Source organism: Urocitellus parryii, chromosome 15 (genome assembly GCF_045843805.1).
Source record: "Urocitellus parryii isolate mUroPar1 chromosome 15, mUroPar1.hap1, whole genome shotgun sequence".
Classification (NCBI taxonomy): domain Eukaryota; kingdom Metazoa; phylum Chordata; class Mammalia; order Rodentia; family Sciuridae; genus Urocitellus; species Urocitellus parryii.
Window position 1 is genome coordinate 5,313,191 of NC_135545.1, and position 19,288 is coordinate 5,332,478.

General features: G+C 52.0%; 1 protein-coding gene across 5 annotated transcripts; it reads left to right on the forward strand.

Annotated features, from left to right (window-relative positions):
* Nucleotides 1-6,872: 6,872 nt before the first annotated feature.
* LOC113177496 (beta-1,4-galactosyltransferase 3-like) lies at nt 6,873-18,114 on the forward strand. 5 transcript variants are annotated; one of them, XM_077793187.1, is made up of 11 exons: nt 6,873-7,098; nt 7,620-7,737; nt 7,843-7,902; nt 13,503-13,635; nt 13,710-13,824; nt 15,173-15,240; nt 15,370-15,408; nt 16,651-16,838; nt 17,413-17,535; nt 17,682-17,786; nt 17,868-18,114. In XM_077793187.1, exons 3-11 carry the CDS (start codon nt 7,898-7,900, stop codon nt 18,049-18,051), a joined length of 960 nt encoding a protein of 319 aa, XP_077649313.1. In that variant the 5' UTR covers nt 6,873-7,098; nt 7,620-7,737; nt 7,843-7,897; the 3' UTR covers nt 18,052-18,114. The 5 variants fall into 5 exon arrangements, with proteins under 5 accessions (XP_077649313.1, XP_077649311.1, XP_077649312.1 ...); XM_077793185.1 differs by having other exon boundaries at nt 15,173-15,408; XM_077793188.1 differs by lacking the exon at nt 15,173-15,240 and having other exon boundaries at nt 6,874-7,098; nt 13,503-13,628.
* The last annotated feature ends 1,174 nt before the right edge of the window (nt 18,115-19,288 follow it).

Genomic DNA, 19,288 nt, shown 5'->3' on the forward strand with positions numbered 1-19,288 from the left:
CTTTTGTGGGTGACCCTTACTTCTCATCTGTGTCCCTTCTTAAGTCCTAACTGAAGGTGTGGGTGTTCACTGGGTCCCTTCTTGTGGGATCCTGAACATCAAGTTCTATTCACCCCGTCCCGCGGTTGTCCAGGGAAAGTCTAAGCACACTGCTGGGCTCCACCCGCTGCACGGTGGTCCCTGAGTTCTGCCTGCAGCAGTAGCTCCAGACAGCACCACGCTGTCTCCAGCCCACCCTGACGCAGCTCAAAGCTAGGCTTGATCCCCCCTCTGAGCCGGTGCTCTCTGCTTGCTTCCTTAGCCTTCCGGCCCCTTCAGCAGAAGGGGCTTCCGGTTCTCTAGGTTACTGCCACCTGGTAGCTCTCCGACGTCTTTGGACTGGTGTGTGTGTTGCTTGGTTTTCCAGCTGGTCTCACAATCTCGGTTGACACAGGCCACTCCATCATGGCTAGGAACCTGCCTTTACCTCAAAGAGGCCCTGACCTCCCAAACTAAAATAGCATCCCTTTATACCTTTTCCCTTTATGTTGCTTTATTCTAAATTCCCAGCACTCATCGTCACCTGACCCGGTGATATATATTGATTTATCCATTATCTCTCTCCTGTGAGACTGAAAGCTGCGCGCGCGCGCACACACACACACACACACACACACAAAACACACATACACACACACACCATGACCCATGCCTAGAACAGCCCCTACTGGAGCTGTTATTATGTATGTTATTATTTGATCAATAAATGTTTCTAGATGAATGATGCTATGTGATCCGATGGGGAGAAAGATGTGTTTTTTGCCCTCAGAGATCAGTCCAGCTGGGTAGAACTACACCCCAAAGGGTCGGACGGTCACATGGGAGGGCCCTGTGCCCAGGGTTGGGTGAGATGGGTGGAGAGAATCAGGAACGATTCCAGGAGGACCCTGGAGGATTTAAGAGGAAGGTGGGAACGGAAGGGCATATTGATAAGGGACCCAGCCCAGCAAAGCTCCTGAGGAGGCTCTGAGAACCTCATCTCTTCTGGGACCACAAAGCAGCGACCCTGAAGCCAAGAGGTTTGGTGGCCAAACCTCAAAAGTAATAAGCAAGTGTTCACCCTCCTTTCTGCACTTGGAACCCCATCCCCTCAAGTCCTTTGGAGGGTTTTGAAGCTCAGAAAGTTTAAGTCACTAATACAGGCTCGCCCAGCTCTGCCCCCAAAGCCTGAGGTCTGGGAGCCACCAGGCCCTCATCACCCATGCCAGAGACACCAGGATAGATTCAGGTGGGGACGCACAAAAGAATAGGACAGAGTGGGGGAGGGGAAGTCCCACAGCATCTGGGAGCTCTGGAGCCAAGCAGGCGGCGGTGGGAGCCCCAGCTCAGTTACCGAGGCTTGGCTACAGGCAAGGAGGGGGACACGGGGATGGAAGGAGAGGGCGCAGCACCTGGTGGACTGGAGCCCTGGAAGGGAGGCATTCTCACGGTGACTGGGACCTGTATCTGTCACTTCAACTGACTTTGTTCATCTCACTGCACGGAGCTCTCAGCGGCTCGCCAAAGCCCCACAGAAGCGCTCAGCACACGGACCCGAAACTCCACTGGCTCTGAAAGCAGGTGGCTGGGCCCCAGGCCTCTGGGGCGCAGTTCCCACAGAGTTCCTGGACCCCGTCCCCTGCGAGCCCCTCGCGGAGGGCCAGACACAAGCTCAGGAGTTTAATCAGTGCTGTTTACAGGCATCCCCGCCCGGCTGGCCCGGACCCTAGAGAGACCTGAGCCGCTATAAAGTAGCGACCCCGCGGCGCCTCCTCGTGGCAAACACTGTGATCCCAGGAACGTGGGAGTTTGAGACAGGAGGCTCTTAAGTGTTGAGGGCTCTGCAACTTCAGGCCAGACCCTGTCAAAAAATTTAAAGGTGGGGGGTGGGCATGCTGGGGATGCAGCTCAGGGGTAGAATGCTCCTGGTTGGATCCCAGTACTGCAAAAACAAAAAGAAAGCAACAAACAACACACACAAAGCAGTGTTTTGTTTTTTTTTTTTTAAAAACACCCCCCCACACACACAAAACAACAAAAGCCTTTTTAAAAATGACAAAATGTCTTTTTTAAGTAGAGAACTCCAGCTCTAGCCTTTGCCCCTCTATTTGCGTGGACCAAGAAAGAGGGCAAGATCAGATGTTTTAAAGCCTGGCCTACTCCATCTCGGGGAGGCGCGCAGCCTTCCGAGAACCTTCAGTGGGAACCAGCCCCAAACTGGAGCATGCGCATATCCCATCGCTTTACTGGGCTCCTCCTCTTAGGTTATGCACAGGGTCTCCTTTTTCCTCTTGGCGCCTTTTCTTCCTCGAAAACTCCTGACCACACCCTTCCAGTTATGTCGCGCTCACGCGTCACAATGTGCGTGGCTCCCACGAGACGTGGCACACCATCTTGCCGAAGGTGCAGCAGGAGCTCCGTGGTGCTACCGGCTACTGCTACTGCGTTCCTAGTCCAAGCCCCAGAGCAGGTCTCCATAGATGGCGAAGGTGAGCAGCAGCTCCTAGCGCGCCGCCTGGCCGCCAGCACCACGTCTGGGTAGTGGCGGATGCCCTCGTCCACCTCAACGAGGCGCAGCAGGAGGTCCCGGTGCGGTGTGCGTCACGTGCCCAGCCCGGCGGAGTCCTTGCTAATGGAGGCACCCACATCACCATGGCGCCACACAGTAGCAGGGGGCGCACCTGGGCCTCAAGGCAGAGCAGCGCGTCCTCATTGTGGTCGGAGGAGGCTCACCTAAGGGCGGGCATCGTGGGGTTGGCTTCCCTTGGATCAGAGGGAGAAGTGGGGAGGCTGCCTGGACAGCGCCCCTGCCTGTAATGGACCAGGCACAGGTGTGCACAAGAGGAAGCTTTCTCGGCCAGGGGCTGGAGGGTTATATTTGGCTAAAGAGAACACCGCGCCTGAAAAGCTGCTCAGGTTGCACTCATGCACCACAAAGAGGTGAGGCCTAGGGATTTCCAGGGCAGAGAGAAATAAACAAGTATATTCAGAATTAGGTTGTGTCCCTTCTAGAGGAGTGGGGTGCCTTTCAGGACCAGTTGCAGAGCCTCCCCTGTTACAGCCCTGATCAGAGGGGCACGGTGGAGATCATCGACCTGGCTGGCCCTCCAGGGCTGCTCAGAGTGCCTGAGAGGAGGTGCAGGACTCACAAGGACAGAGGGAGGTCGGGGCCTGCAGCTGTGTTGGAGGGAAGGTGGATAAACCTGAAAGACCAATTGGATTTCACTACTGGGGACGGGATACCGCCTCCAGGAATGGGTGCTGATCACTTCCTCTGAAAGGAAGGAAGTCTCCTCTAGAGACGGGGGCAGCATGGATGGCACCTCTGTGGGGACCAGCTGGGGATGCACCTGTTTTAAGTGCACAAGCTTCTGTAGCCTCAGGGAGACATGGATCAGCCCATCCTAGGACCCTCTCTGTCCTCCCCTTTCCTGCATCATCCATCCCCACCCAGCCAAGACCCCAGGCCTCCAGTCACACCCTCCTTGACCTCTCTGCCTGATGAACCCATAGAAATGCAACAAGATTAGGGCCCTCCTCAAACCACCATAGCACCCTGGTCCCCAGCTTGGACTACTACAGGAGCCTCCTCACCATTTAGAGCAAGTCAGGCGGCTTCTACGGTTTAGGATGTTCAGAATTATATCCTAACTGTATACTTACTGTCACACCAGGAGGACAGGGACCAGTGCCACTCAGATATCTACCAGGCATCTAAAACCCCAACTTCCTGATTCCTTTAACCTAACATGCTTCTCCTTCTCCACCCTTCCAGCTGCTCAGACCAGAGGCCTTGGGGCCCAGGACCACTCTTGTCACTCTTCTTGTGGGTAGCTTCAAATTGCAGTCAGCCTTGACCTTTCCTTCAGTTGTCACAACAAACCTAGAAGCCAAACACTTCTCAGCATCTCCACAGCCAGCCCCCTAGGCCAGACCCCCTTGCTGCTGGGCTGTTGTAGAAGACCCTCGCTGGCCTCCTGCCTCCCCTCCTTTACAGGTCAACATCCAGTGGGCCCCGCCCAGTGTCTTACCATCCACCCAGGAGTCTCATCTGCTTTAGTAAATGTTCCCTGCCTGAGGCCCTGAGCCTACAGGGCTCTTTTTTTCTCTGAACCTCATCCCCTCGCTCTGCCTTTCAGCCATGCTGGCCTCTGCTGTCAGGCACACCAGGACACACCAGCCGTCAGGTGCTCCCACTGACTCCTCCTGCTCCTCCCTGCCAGTGAGCCCAGCAAGTAGCCCCCAGGACTCACCTGTCACAACCATCAGGCACATCTGTCACAGCTGAGCACTCCATTCTGTCAAACCTTCTCTCCCCCAGCACTTGATCAAGTCTTCCCTCTGCTGCCCTTGGATTTCTCTCCCTACTCAGTCTCTTGGGGAGACCCCTTTATAGTTGTCAGATTGTCCCCAGCACCCGTCTTTTCATTCTCCTTAAGGGTGACTCTGAATCTTAATGTTTCCAGCCTAGACCTCCAAATGCCTGAATGAAGATCATTGGCTCTTTCACATCTTCTTGGTGCCCAAACTGACCAGGTGCAGCTCCCAAAGCCGAAGGTGACTCTCAGGGATCAGTTCCCTGTCTCCCCAGAGTAGCACCACCTTCCACCTAGCATCTCTGCAGGACAGCATCGTGCCTGAGGGAGTGGGTTTCCCTTTGGTGGCATGGGCTGGCTGAGAAAAGCTAAGAAAAATAGTATGGAGAAATGACCACAGAGCACAGAAAGTAGTTTCAGAGAGTGGGAAGTGATGGGCAAAGCTGACCACACAGGTCCAGCTTCTACCAAAGAAAGGAGCCTGTGTTTGATTTATTTATATCAGAAGACAGCAAAGGCTTTCTTCACCAAAACAGGATAGAGGTGGGGGCAGGTAGGCCGCTCGGTTCCTAGGGGTGATGCCCATCTCCAGAGCTGCGCGGGAACTTCTGGCAGAGCAGAGGGGGGAGTTCACTGGCTTTGGGCAGTCTGTCCTGGTGGGCCTGCCACAGGAAGTTCCCAATGCCAGGTCTACTCTCTCATTGGCTATGATGCTGAAAAGGTCCTCACACATTTCATGGATGGCTTCCCGCAGGACAGGACTCACCTTCCACTCTAACTTTACAGTCAACCTAGTCCAGGAATCCACCTCCTAAGGTCCTCATCAGACTCTGTCCCACCCCTGATAGAAACCCTGATTTGACTCCCCACCCTGAGCCAGTGGATATTTGAGGTCCTTTATGTCCCTTTGTGGTCTGGCCCCCCAACCTCAGCCAGATAAATGCCTGGTGGGCTTCTCCACCCCCTGCACTTCTGGCCAGGCGGAACCCACTGAATGCAGGATGCTGCGGTGACTGGACCTTACCTTCCAGTCTCAGCTTTTATCCACTCATCTACAAATGTCCACTGAGTGAGTGCCTCCTAGCATGCCCTAGGCACTGGGAACTCAGCAGTGCACAAGGTAGGAAAGGCTGCTGCTCTCTAGGCCCCATTCTAAGGAAGAGCCAAGCCATGGATACACAAGTAAATGGCCAGGGTGCTTTCCGAAAATGAAAGGCAATCTGAGAAAACTATTTGATGGTGTGACTGAGGAAACAGGGGAGGGAGTCTCTCAGGATGGAGCGATCAGAGAAGGCCTTGAGCTGAGGCGAGCAGGATAAGGAGCCAGGCATTAGAAAAGCTAACTACAAAGGTAATAGTAAATGCTAAGTCACAAAGAGCAGGGCCTGGCCAGGTCCAGTTGGCTGGGGAGTGAGTTGTGGCTGAAGACCACAGAGGGATGGCATCTTGGAGGCATGCGAAGTGAAGAGCTTGAATTTTATTTTGAAGGAGGTGGAGCCTTGGATGATTTTAGGCTACGCGTTGGCAGGATTTGATTTATATTTTAACAGAAGCCCGTGGGCTGCTCCTGAGATGAGAGGGAGGGTGGCCAGGACAGGAGCAGGCAGAACAGTCAGGAGGCTCCTACAGTTACCCAGGGGATCCTCGGACAGTTAAGGCAGTAGAGAGGAGGAGAAGTAGATTGTGGCTCTCTGGAGACAGAGCCAGTCGATGGGACTCCGGAGACTTGGTTGAGGTAGGCAAGTGGATGAGAAAAAAGAACTCCAGACAAGTCGGAGGTACTGTCTTAAACACGTGGGAGGAAAGCCGGAGCATTTAGTGGAAGAGAAGATAGATAGGCCTGAACGGAGACAGGGGTGGGTTTAGGGCGGAGAATATGGAGTTTCGCTTGGACAAGGTCGGGTCTTTGTGAATTTTCCTGAGCCCTGAGCTGGGTCGGGCGGCGCCTCTGGGCTTCCGCAGCTGCCCGTGCACCCCGTGACCTAATCTGACCACTCCGGGTTTATCCAGGGCAGAGGAAGGTGCGCTCGCGCTGCACCAGGGTTGGAGGGCGAGGCTTCATATAGGGCCGCAGAATCCAAAGCTCTTCAGCAGGTGCAACAGCTGCCCAGGGCTTTCCCGCAGGGACAAGGGCACTGAGAGGTCACAAAGAGCCCACTCTCTCCAGAGGAGCCTATGGGAATGCGTGGATGGAAACCCAGAGGCATTTAATTCCAGCACGACAGTGCGACGGAGGCGCTCACCTGGGCTGAACCGGCACTTGCAGGTTGCAAGGCCAAGGAAAGGACTCCAGGCGCCGGCGGAGTGCTTCCGCCCCCAGCGGAGGAGCTGCGCCTACAACTCCCGGCGGCCCCGGCACCGCCGCGCGCTCTACCCGCCGCTCCTGGAGCGCACCGGGTCTCCGTCTGCGCCTGCGCACGCGCTGTGTGGATCCCGAGTTCTGCTCGCAGCAGCGCAGTTTATGCCGAAGCAGAACGGATATTTTCCAGACTTTCTGCTCTTATGGGGTGTAAGCGTTTGTGGCTGGTGGGGCGGGGTGTGGAAAGGAGAGGTAGCGCCTGCGCTGACCGCGAGCCCGGGGTGAGGAGTGGGCTTCTGCGCGCGCCTGGGGCAGCCGCGGTACCCCGGCCGGCGGGTGGCCAGGGTCTGCACGCGGAGCTCACCGGGAGCGGTTGACGCGAGGAACAGTTATGCGCTGGCATCGGTGGGTCGCGCAGGCCACCCCAGCAGGTGGAGTAGGCAGCTTGGCTCAGGCTTGAAGCAGGTGAGTCCTCTAAGACCAGCACCCAAAGACGACGAAGCACGCTCCCTGGAGTCCACCGGAGCCCTGCTCCCCAGGCCCAAGCCCTCGACCTCCTTCCTGCCCCGTCTTCTGAATATTCTGAGATCTTGTCCCCCATGAGGCCCGTGATGAAGATTGACGGTGGGGGCTGATAGGGACCCCTCAGTGTCTGAGCCTGTCACTTCTGAGGGTTGAACTCTGGTCTGGGGGTGAGAGGGTCATTGCCCCACGCCCTGTCCTGTGGGACACGGGTGTATGGGGCTTGGTCAGGAGGTAGGAGGGTAAATGTGAGGTAGCCGCGCTGCAAGCCAGGACGTGGTGGGAACGACAGCACGTAACCCACCACGCCCCAAACCTTAGTCCTGCAAATCTCTCAATGAAATGGACTCAGGTGCATTAAAATAAGTTTAAAACCATAATGTAGAGCTTATGTAATTAAGTAATGTTAGATTTGTTGTAATTATTACTATATAATTATACACTGAAGTTTTATTTAATTGCAGACTACATTAGTTCTTAAGTTCTTATTAAGCCCATGTGGGGTGACGGACAGAATGGGTTAGTGAATGGTTAGCTCCTGCTGGACTAAGCGCTGCACTTCCCACTCATAGGAAAATGAGGGTAAGAATTGCACCTGCCTCCTAAAGTGTTTGTGAAGATAAATTTAGTCACATTGCTCTACCAAACAATAACATTTGTTTTTTTCATCTCACTCCCCATAATCAGGAATGCCTGCCTTTTCTGGACCAGGCCTGATTTTAAAGTCCTTTTAGAAGAAGCTATGAAGTAAGTTCCAAAACTCAGACATCCTAAGCATAGTCTGTCATGGGCTCCCAGCTGGGGAGGGCAGGGGCGATTTGGAACCCATAGAACATTTGGCCTCCTCTGTGGACATTTGTGGTTGTCATGTGGAGGGGAGACCAGGGGCAGGCCTGAGAGTGAGTGGGTGGCAGGCAGGCTGCTAACGCTGTACAGGGGAGCTTCCGCAGTAGTTACTTGGCCCCAAAAGTGAAGAGTACCAGAGTGAGAAACCCTGACCTGAGCAGTATTTTCTCCTGTGGGTTTTTACCCTAAAGCCACAGTCTACAACATTCAAGGGTTTCTATGCTGGTTTAAGTTTTCTGCTCCAGATGATTTAATTAAATAAGTGGACCTCAACACCGCATACTGAAGCCAGCCTGCCTGTGAGACTCCTCACTCCACTTGCTTAGTTGTTGACCTGAGTGTGACTTACCCTTTCTGCCCCTCAGTGTCCTCATGTGTTAAATCGGGTGGTTATATTGGTGGAAGGGTTAAATGAGTTAATGTATATAATGCATTCAGATCAGTGCTTGGCATATAGTAAGTGCTGTTAAAAGGGGCAGGGGTTGGTTCTTTCTGTCATTTCCTTTGAGGTAACAATGATAAGCATTTTTTTTTTTTTTGATACCGGAGATTGAACCAGGGGTACTTAACCACTGAGCCATGTTCCCAGCCCTCTTCCTTTTTCTCTTTTAATTTTACTTTTTTTATTTTGAGACAAGGTCTTGCTTAGTTGCTAAGACTGGCTTTGAACTCATGATCCTCCTGCCTCAGCCTCCCCTAGCCGCTGGGCTTGCAGGCGGGTGCCACTGCAGCCAGTCTGATGAGCCGTCTTGAGATCCATTCGTGGCTTGAGGCAGGTCCACTGGACAGGCCCATCGAATCCTGAGTGGCCGTGCTCATCAGCGTGCACAGTTTGGGCAGAGGCTTTGCATGAATACTTCTCAGACATCTTGGGTCTTACCTGTGGCAGCACATTAACCGTGACCAGGCTGGTGTGGGGGCTGGAGAGGGCGTGCACCCCACCTCTCATCACTCGTGGTGAAGGTCCAGCTCCTCAGCCTGGCTGCGTCCAGCTGGCCTCTGGTGACTCCGCAGTCGTAGTCTACCCTGGGCTCTGGCAGTTCCCCACATCTGCTATCTGCTTTGTCAAGTAAATGGGGTTCTCTGTCCTGAAAGGCAGTTCTTAGCTCTTGAAGGTCAAGAAGTTGAGAGAGTGACAAATATCACCTTCGAGCAGAAGCACCCTGTGGTTTTGACATGTATTTCCAGGCCTGACAGATCCAGCCAGGCTTAAATTCCATCCTTTAACACAAACATTTCTCATGAGACATGTCTTTGGAAAGAGAGAGTGTCAGTCAGCTTTTCCTCGCTGTGACCAAAATACACAACAAGAAAGCAGAGGAGAAAGAGTGTCTTTTGGCTCATGGCTCCAGAGGCTCAGTCCCTGGTAGGTTGAGCCACTGTCCTGGGCTCAGTGAGGAAGAGCATCATCGCAGAGGGGTGAGGTGGAGGAGCACTGCCCCATTCTCAGCCCAGGAAGCAGAGCGGAGGGAAGGTGACCCTCCCAGGGCTGCCCTAGGGCCCTCCTCTGCCAGCCACGCCCCACAGTCTTTCTAACCAGGACGGGCTGAGGAGGTTACAGCTCTGTCTGATCATTTCATTAACTCGGGAGCTTTTGGGGGACACTTCATATCCAAACCATAACAGAGGCCTCTGGATGGTTGGTTTCCCACGTTCCCTCTGCTCCCTGCGCGGAGGTGTTTCCTGTGGAGCTGGAGGGCTCATCTTTACTTGGCTCTGAAGGAGACAGCCACACTGTCCACAGCAGCAGCACTTTCTGTCCCAGTACCAGGTAGCAGTCTCAAGATGGGATTCTGCTCTGTGCTTTCTAGATAAGGGGGACCCAGTGTTACTTGGGCCAGACAGAGGCCCCTCTGCCTTGGCCTTTCCAGCATTCTGCTCCTCTCACCACTGGCTCCTTTGGTCTGACTCTGAAGAGCTCATATTAGGAACCTGATGAAGAAAAGGGGACCAGGCAGCCCAGCTCATGGGAGGGTCTCCCAGGCCACAGTGGTCTCCTAAGTGATGGACAGCTCACCATGGCAGCCAGAGGGAGCTTTCCACAAGTGAGAATGTAATTTTTTATCAAATGAAACAGTACCATGTCACTTGGAAAATGTAGGTTTAAGAATTTAGTTTGAATGTAACATATAAGAGTTGCTATTAAGACGTCAAAATTTTTCTTGAAGTCTTATGTAACTTTTTTAAGTTGTAGATGGACAAACACCCTTATTTTATTGATTTTTTTTTTTTTAATGTGGAGCTGAGGATCGAACCCAGTGCCTCACACATGCAAGACAAGCTCTCTGTCGCTGGCTACAATCCCAGCCCCAAGAACAATCAAGTTTTTAAAATGCAATTAATTTTTATCATACTTGGTTCCTTTCCACAATAGCAAAATGGAAGTCACATGAATATACTCACCACATTCATTTTCAATCATTGTTCAGAATTGTTTCCCCCAATACAGTGGCAGTGTCTCAAGTCATAGTCCCTATAACTGTGACAAGAATTAGAGAAGAGGAAGAAGAAAACACTGATAACACCTGGCTCGGAGGTGTTTCCTGTGGAGCTGGAGGGCTCATCTTTACTTGGCTCTGAAGGAGACAGCCACACTGTCCACAGCAGCAGCACTTTCTGTCCCAGTACCAGGTAGCAGTCTCAAGATGGGATTCTGGGTGTCCTCACATGGGGGAGGATGACCCTTGATCTGTTTGGTGACTTGTGCAGGAGGGTGTCATGCTGACACCAGAAGACCAAGTACACCATCTAAGTCCAGTCTTTCCTCTTGCTCACCAGCACCTGCCTACAAAGGGACCTAGGGCCACCACCAAGGCCTTGTTGGCACCTGTGAGCGGAGCAGCTGCACAGCACTGTGGCATGGGTCAAGCGTTGGCTAACGTGCATCATTCACATCTGGAAAATGGGAATCATTGTGAGCCCCACCTTTTTTAGCACAGCAAATGTCTACAAATTGCTGCTGAGCAATTCCACCAGAGTATTTCAAAGACTGATCACATCACTGAAGTTCCTGAGATGTTCTTGACAGTTGGCTGCGTGAATGGAATACATTTTCCACCTCATTGGTGAGGTTCAGAGTCTCCTTGTTTTGCTTAAAGGAAGGGTGGCTAAATCCAGGGATGTCACTTAGAAGCTTGGCTGGTATTCTATGAAGTAAAGGTAAGCTACCTTCCAGCTCAAAAGCTGGGAGAAATTCCAGCAGGTAGTTCTTCCTAATGCCTGGCCCACAACAGAGAATGTGCAGCTAGATTCTGGTTTCCTTGGGGCTCCAAAATTCAAGGATTTCCTTCCCATGCCCCACATTTAAGATTTGATCCTGAGCCTGCTTCTGTAATGAGATACTCTTCCCCTTCACTGGAAACGATGTGTGCCGAGGTCCTGATGAGGACCAGCCTGGTGCAGCTGTGCAGTGCCTGTGACAAACTCATTTAGGCATCTTCAATTCTGGTTCCAGAGTGGTGGTCAGAACCAGTGTGAAACAGCACGGACACTGCAGTCTGTTCATGGCACCCATTTGCTTCCAGTTTGGGGCCAACCCCTGGGGTGAAACAGGAGAGGAGAGACTGTCCCAATCTCTGGTGTCATTATCAAAGATGGAGTTTCCATAGGAAATACCGCCTCTGTTCTGCAACTGTCAGTTCAAAGAAGGCATCAGCTAGGAAACTGAAGCACAGGAGAGTGCCCCAGGATTCATCCTCATCCTACAGTTAGAGGGAGACCCTCAGGGCCTGTGAATGTCCTCGTCCTCCATGGGTCTCTGGAAGAGCAGGACTCTGCACCCTCTGGTCCTTAAGGAGCAACACTGACACTCCAGGAAGAGGGGGGGAGAGAAGGTGCAAAGGAGAAGACAAGGGAAGCGGGGCGGCAGAGGCACCCTCCGTTGGTGGGGCTGTAGTTCTGCCTCCAGAACCGTTTCCCTCCCTGGCGCTCCTGACGTCCTTTGGTAGGCCGGAAGAAAGGCGGCCATCTTCTGCACTGCGGGGCATTTAGCAGCACCCCTAGCTTCTGACAATGGCACTCTCCCCCTGCAAGTTGGGACAAAGAATGACTTTAGACACTGCCAGATGCACCCCAGGGGATAAAAGCTCCCCTGGTGGAGAACCACTGCTCAGAGCCAGTGTGAGAATCAGAGCACATCCCTCCCTGCTCCCTCACCCTGACCCGGAAGAACCTGCGTGACCCACCCTGGCTGCTACTCTGGCCTCTGCCTACTGCCCTTTCCAGCATTCCCCGCTTCTCACTCTGGGGCCTTTGCCAGAAGTGCTTCCCATGGCTGCCTCCTAGTCATCTTCCAGGTTTCAGGTTAAATGTCACCTCTCCAACCCTCCTAGCAGAAATAGCCATACACTGTTCCTTTACATCACTGCCCTTTTCTTTTGTAGATTGTTATTATCTGAAACCTGCTTTTCACGTCTGCTTCACCATGTCAGTGTCCTGGAAGCAGAGTTTTGACAATTTTATTTGTGGTCTTTGTCTCTATGATAAAACCTGGCACAAAGTGGGTCCTTGGGAAATACAGTGAGTGAATAAATAACTGAAGGCTTGAGCCTTTTGCTGGGTGGGGCTGGGGACCTAGAGATGAGCCATACAGAAGGCCTGCCCTCACAGGGTTCCAGGCCGGTGAGGCAGAGAGACCTGGATACAGATCATTTTAGTTCTGGTGACCAGAGATGTAACAGCAGTGCCAGGGACCATGAAAGCCCAGGGTGCAGGAGGGTGCAGGACTTGGAGGACACTCCCCAGACAAGGAGCACTCATGATGGCTCGTGGCTGAAGAGCAAGAGTTCACAGGGCAGAGAAGAGCACTCATACTTATTCTCCCATTTCCTGGGGCTTTGCTTGCTCAAAAATGTGGGGTCTCCAAGAAGAGGCCATCCTGAACCCTGCCCTTGGCAAGCTCCTCATCTGGTGGGAGGGGCTGTGCAGTCCGGATCCAGGATAGATTGCAGCAGAGGGAAACACAGGCATGGAAACCGTGAGGGGCTACTTGGTTCTTGTTGGGGTGTGGGAGGGGAGAGCGTCCAGTATGAGCGGTTGTCTAGCACCCTTCTGTGCAGGATGCTGGACATTCGAGAGAACTCGGCCCAGTCCTGGAATAATGCTGAGCCCATGTCGCACTGACCTATGCACATTGTTTGTCCAAGTGCTACAATCCAGAAGGCCAACCTGGCCATAGGCCCCACTACAGACAAGGACATGGAGGCTTAAGAGATGTTGAGGTGCTCACAGGGAGAGCAGCCCAGTTGGCATCAAGTATGACCAGAGGGTTTGGAGGGGCTGAACTGGAAGAGTGGACACATGCACAAGACGGCCATCTTTTTACACAGGTAGCATGACACTGAGTGGCCTTGGGCCAGTCTCACACTGGCTTCTCTTCCATGGAGTCTGCAAAACCAGTCAGGGAAGGCTGTGTGCAGGAGGCCAGGACAGACCCCCCTGGAGAACAGAGAGAAGTGAGAGGCTTGCAGTGTGGGAGGAATGATGACCTGTTTCCTTCCCAGGATGGAACAGCACAGGGGGCTCCTGTTATCGTTCGTGGCTGTACAGCTGCTGCTCATGGGGGCCTTCCACCAAAGCCATCACCTCCATGACCTCACCTCCTTTCTGCGCCTCCTGATACAAGACAGGTCAGAGGTGAGAGAAGGGTTGCCCCTCGTTGACCCATGGTTCTGAATGTGCCTCCTGAGCTCCAGCTCCTTTTGGTCCAGGTCTCCCCTCCAGGAACCTCTCAGCAGGATGTCTACTCCAACCTCAGCCAGATCCACCCTGTGGATGTCAGTGAGGATGATCTGCCAAACTGCCCCATCATCTCACCCTACATCAGTAAGCGTTTGGCGGGCCTTCCAGCCCCCCAGCCCCATCCCAGGCCATGGGGAGATAGTGGCAATCCCTGGGAGTTGGGCAGAGCCGGAGGCAGAAAGCAGTGGATCTGGTGGCTGTGGGTGACTGTTGTGGTTATCTAGCTGTATCTCAACAAATCACCCCAAAACAGCGTCCTTGAGCAACCATCACTTCTCAAAGTTTATGTAGGTCAGGAATTTGGGGAAGGGCTCAGTTGGGTGGTTATGGTACAGGTTTTCCATTCAGTTGACGAGATGGGACTGCAGCTGAACGGCAATGCGCTGAAGTCCTGGGAGCTGGCTGAGTATCTCCCTCTTCACGCCCATTCTGCTCAACTCCGGGCCTCTCTGTGTCAACTCATCATATGGGCTAGTTTGGGCTTCCTGGAAGCATGGTGGCCTCAGAATGATTACTTCTTACATGGCAGCCGTAAGCTTCAAGAGCATGTATTTGCACAAACATGGTGGAAGATACATAGCTTCTTGTGATCTAGCCTCAAAAGTGACATGGCGTCACTTCTGCCATACTACAGTGATTAAAGCCCATCTACCTTCAAGGTGTTAAGGACAGGGGATACCCACCCCTTCAGGAGGAGGAATGTCAAATTCACATTGTAAGGAAGGCGTGATGGGTGAGAGAGACTGTTGTGGACATCGGGAAAAGTCTGGAACAGGAAGGGAATGGGAGTCTGGGGTCCTCAATGAGAGGGAAGTGAGAAAGTAAGAATTGGGGGAATCTGGGAACCATCTGGAAGGAAACATCTGGGAGTTCAGGGAGCAGATTTAGAACTATAGGTCAGCGGGGAAAAGCAACAGGCAATGAGCTTACTTAAGTCCACATGCATGACTCAGCCCCCGTACTGGCACAGTAGTTTCCCAGGACTCCTCAACAAGGTATCACAAACTGGGTGACGAGAGGAATTTATTCTCTAGCTATTCTGGAGAACAGAATTCTAAAATCGAGGTTTTAGCAAGGGTTGGTTCCTTCGGGAAGCTCTTGGGGAGGAACCATCCTACACCTCTCTCCTACTTTAGGGTTGCTGGCAATCCTTGATTTGTGGCATGTCACTCTATAATCTGACCATGGTTGTCTTCTCTCTGGGTCTTCACCTGGCTTTCTTATATGAATACTAGTCACTGGGTTTAGGGCCCACTCTGATCCAATGTAAATGCATCTTAACAAATTAAAACTGCAAACACGCTCTTCAGTAAAGCCACATTGAAGTTACAGATGGACATGAATTAAGGGGAGCTCTATTCAACCTGGAGCAACTGGGTTGTGGGGCTGCTGGGATAGGTCCCTAAACATCCTGGGCTTCTGCATCTCTCAGATGGTCCTTTGAAAGTGATGTTCCCAGAGAACCTGACAATGGAGAAGGCAGTGGAAAAGAACCCATTGGTGAGGCTGGGAGGTCAATACAAACCACCAGACTGCTGGACCTGGCACCACACGGCAGTGGTGGTACCCTACTATGGGCAAGCCCAGCACCTGCAGCAGCTTCTCTTCCACCTGCACCCCTTCCTGCAGCGCCAGCAACTGCATTATGCCATTTATGTAGTGAACCAGGTGAGACAGGGATGAGGAAGGACATGGGCAAAAGGGTAGAGGGTCTGGGCATGGGCTTGGAGAGTTGGGCTGAAGATGGCACTCCCTGAGGTGAGAATGTCTGAGTATCTAGGAGGCTGAATCTGGGTCAAGAAGATCTTGAATTGGGTGAATCTGGAGTCAGGACTGTGGGTTGGGACTGGACTTGCCAAGTCTGGGATCAGCTTGAGTGGCTGGCTATCTGAGTCAAAGATGCAGTCCTGCTGAGCCTGGGGCTCTCTGAGACCAGAGCTGGCCAGGTTAGACAGTAACCTAGGGGGTAAATTAAAGCACTGGGATTGGGGGCAGTTGGATAGTAGTTTGACTCCCAGTTTTGTCTGTTACTAGCTGTGTGGTCTGAGTGTGGGAATCATTAATTTATTCAACACACTGGTATTCAGTAGAGCTGTGTATGAACCAGTTTCCCCTTCATGATAGGGATGATAATGACACTTCTGTCACTGGATTGTGGGAGGGATTAACCAGGTTAACGAAGGTAAAGCACTTAGGTCAAGGCCTAGCACACAGCAGGCACTCCACAAGTGATAACAATGATGGCGGTGATGATGATGACAATGACTGTGATGCTGTTGCTGCTGCCAACAACAGTGCTGATGGTGGCCATGCCAATAGCTGTACAGAAGATGGTGATGGAGATGTGATGCTGGTAGTGATGACAGGAGTGATTGTGTTGATGGTGTTAAAGATGATGACATGACAGTGATAATACTGATAGTGCAAACAGTGAACATGATAAAGTGACAGTGATGGTGGTGCTGAAGATGGTCATGATTAAGGAGGTGATGAGGACGAAGGAAATGGTGGAGGAGAGTCGAACCTTGTGGTGGTTCCCAGGCCTCAGACCCAGTCTCCATTTGGCAAGAACAGAAACGGAGACACAATCCCTCATCACCCCTCACCTCTGCCTCCTCCAGATGGCCCCTTGAAAATTATGGAACCTTGAAGAAGGCCGAAGGAAAGTTGAGGCTGAAGTGACCGGTTGACTGGGGTAGGGGTGGGATACAAGAAAAGCTTCCCAGGAGAGTAACTTGAACGGCATCTTCCTGGCCAAGTATGGGGTTTCCAGATCCAGAGTAGAAATGAGAAGGTATTCCAGGCGAGGAAATAGCCCTTGAGAAGGCTGGAGAGGACCAGTGTGGCAGGTGGAGGAACAGACCACTGCCTGACTGGGAGGGCAGCACCGAGCATCTGTGTCCACCCCAGGTAAACAACACTGCCTTCAACCGGGGCAAGCTACGCAATGTGGGGTTCCGGGAGGCCATGCAGGAGGAGAACTGGGACTGTGTCTTCTTCCATGATGTGAACCTACTCCCAGAGGATGACCGCAACATCTACACCTGTGACATCTTCCCTGCTCATGTGTCTGTGGCTATCAACAAGTTCAACTACAAGTAGGTAGACAAAGGGAGCTACTACTGTGAAGCACTGCTGTCCCTGTCTTTCCTTGTAGCTCACCCTGCCAGTCGGTACAGTGTGGTAGATGATCTCTGCCCTGTTCCCTGAAACTAAGGGTGGGAGGGGTGATGGGCCTGGGGAAACTCTGCAGATAGTGAAGAACCTTCCTCTTAGACATGGATGTAAACTGGGGTGGAGTGATAACTGAAGAGGGGTCAGGAGATGTGCTTAATATAGTGATGGGCAGAGAGGGCTGTTACAGAATCAGAGGAGGACATGAGGAAGGTCTGCCTAAGGGTGAGGAAGGTTATTTTAAGGGTCTGAGGAAAAAAGATCATCAAGAAGGTCACAAGAGGTGCCAGATGATTCAGGGAATGAAGATATTCTGAGACTCAAAGGGAAGCTAACCCCAGGCTTGAAAAGGAGATGAACAGAGACAAACACAGGGATCAGGAGATGTTATTGTGGAGGAGTGAAGAAGGGCTGACCCAGAAATGGACCCTGGAGACGCTTGCCAGCAGGGCCTCTGTGACCTGAAATTCCTGTGCTTCCAACTCTCTGCCTCTGAAGGCTGCCCTACCAAGGCTACCTTGGAGGGGTATTTGCCCTGCGCCCCATTCACTACCTGAGGATAAATGGCTTCTCCAATGTGTACTGGAACTGGGATGATGAGGACGACAACATTGCTACCAGGTGAGGACCTGAGGGTCCCACTGTGTGGGGACAGGATTCCCTAGACTGAGGCTGGCTTGGGTCTCCCAGACTGGGGAGACGTGGCATGGGGATGGTCAGAGGAGACAAATGTATGATGTCCCTGCCCTTCCTCCTGTCCCCGAAAGGGTAAAACTAAGTGGGATGCTCCTGTCACGGCCCCACCTACTCTTTGGCCGCTACCACATGCTAGAGGAGGGGCAGGACCAGAGCCAGAAGCAGAGCGTCTGGAGGTCAGTCAGGGTGGAGGCGTGGTGGTCAGCCTGGGGCTCCCTGAAGCTGGGACTCCCATGGCTGCCCCTTGCCTCCCTCAGACTTGGTCTTCGGGCCTGGATCCACCAAAGGTGGAGACACGATGGCATCAACTCACTGGGCTACAGGCTGCTGTCCAAGGAGCGGCATCCCCTCTATACCAACCTCACTGTCGACATCAACTTCCAAAACCCAGAAGCCCCAGTGCCAAACAGAGGTATCTGGAGGCTGAGAGAGAGCTTCTGAGGCCAGGGTTTGGGCATCCTTCCCACCCACCCCATCTGATTTTTAATAAAGGAATTCATTTTATTGGTGTCTCCTGTCTGCCCTCCCTAATTCCCATCCCTCCTCTCTTTTATCCACCATGCCTAGGACGTACCTCTACCAGACATTAATGACACAGAGAAGGCTTCCCTTGGAGTGGATGCACTGAAAATGGGGATCAGAATTTTGTGTTAAATAGAGGAAGCTCTGACTGGGACTCCAGGTTGAATAACAGAATTCTACTTCGGAAAATATCTGCATTTCAGATTTAATGAAAGTCCACGCTTAGTGAATTGAAAGAACAAACATCTGTGGAATACTTATGGTGGGCAGCCACCACTTTAATGCTTGGCTTCACATAATTAATGCAAGTAATTCACAAAGGAAGCCATGAGTTAAGGACTACTAATGGGAGTATCCATTGTGCACTTGAGGTAATAATGGTATGAAGAGGTTAAGTCACTTGTCACCAAGTTGGTGAGACACTGAGTGGGGGTATACAGTGCCCAGGCAGGCTGGTTCCAGAACCCATAAGCCTAACTGCTATGCCCAAGCCTTGTGCTAATTCTTGGAATGATCAAAAGATGGATCAAGTTCTAATTTGGGCTGGGGGAAGGCAGAATTTTTTTTGTTAAATCACATAATATGAAATTCTCTATTTCACCATGCCCATCACTGCCCAATATTAGAGGTGGTCATGGAGAGAAGGATAGTTTAATAGTGAGTCAAGATACTGGCATCAGGCAGCCTGGGTCAAGTCTGAGCTTTTCTCATGAATAGATTTGTGGTCTTGGTAAGATTTGTATCAAGTTCTCTAGGCCTAGGTATCTTCAGCTATAAAATAGAATCTGTCAGGGTAGATTACCTCCTAATGGCCAAGAATGAATGAATGAGTTAATTAACACAAGCTGCTTATAATAATAGCTTCTTCTTCTGAAAACTCAACTCTGGACTCCTCAATCTTACTTTAAGATCCTTGCACAAAGAGTTATTCATCTCTCAGTTCTTGAAGCCCACAGATCTTTTCTCAAAGCTTTGGACATGGCTCACATGACAGGAAACTTCGTATTTCTCTCCGGGACCCAGCAACTCCAAAGCCATCACCCAGCCACCCTCCAGATTCTTCAGTCTCTGATCCAACAGGCACTAAGTGCCAAAGGCTTGTCCCAAGAACTGCCATGAAGAGGCAATAGAGAATAATAGAAGTCAGAGATTGAGA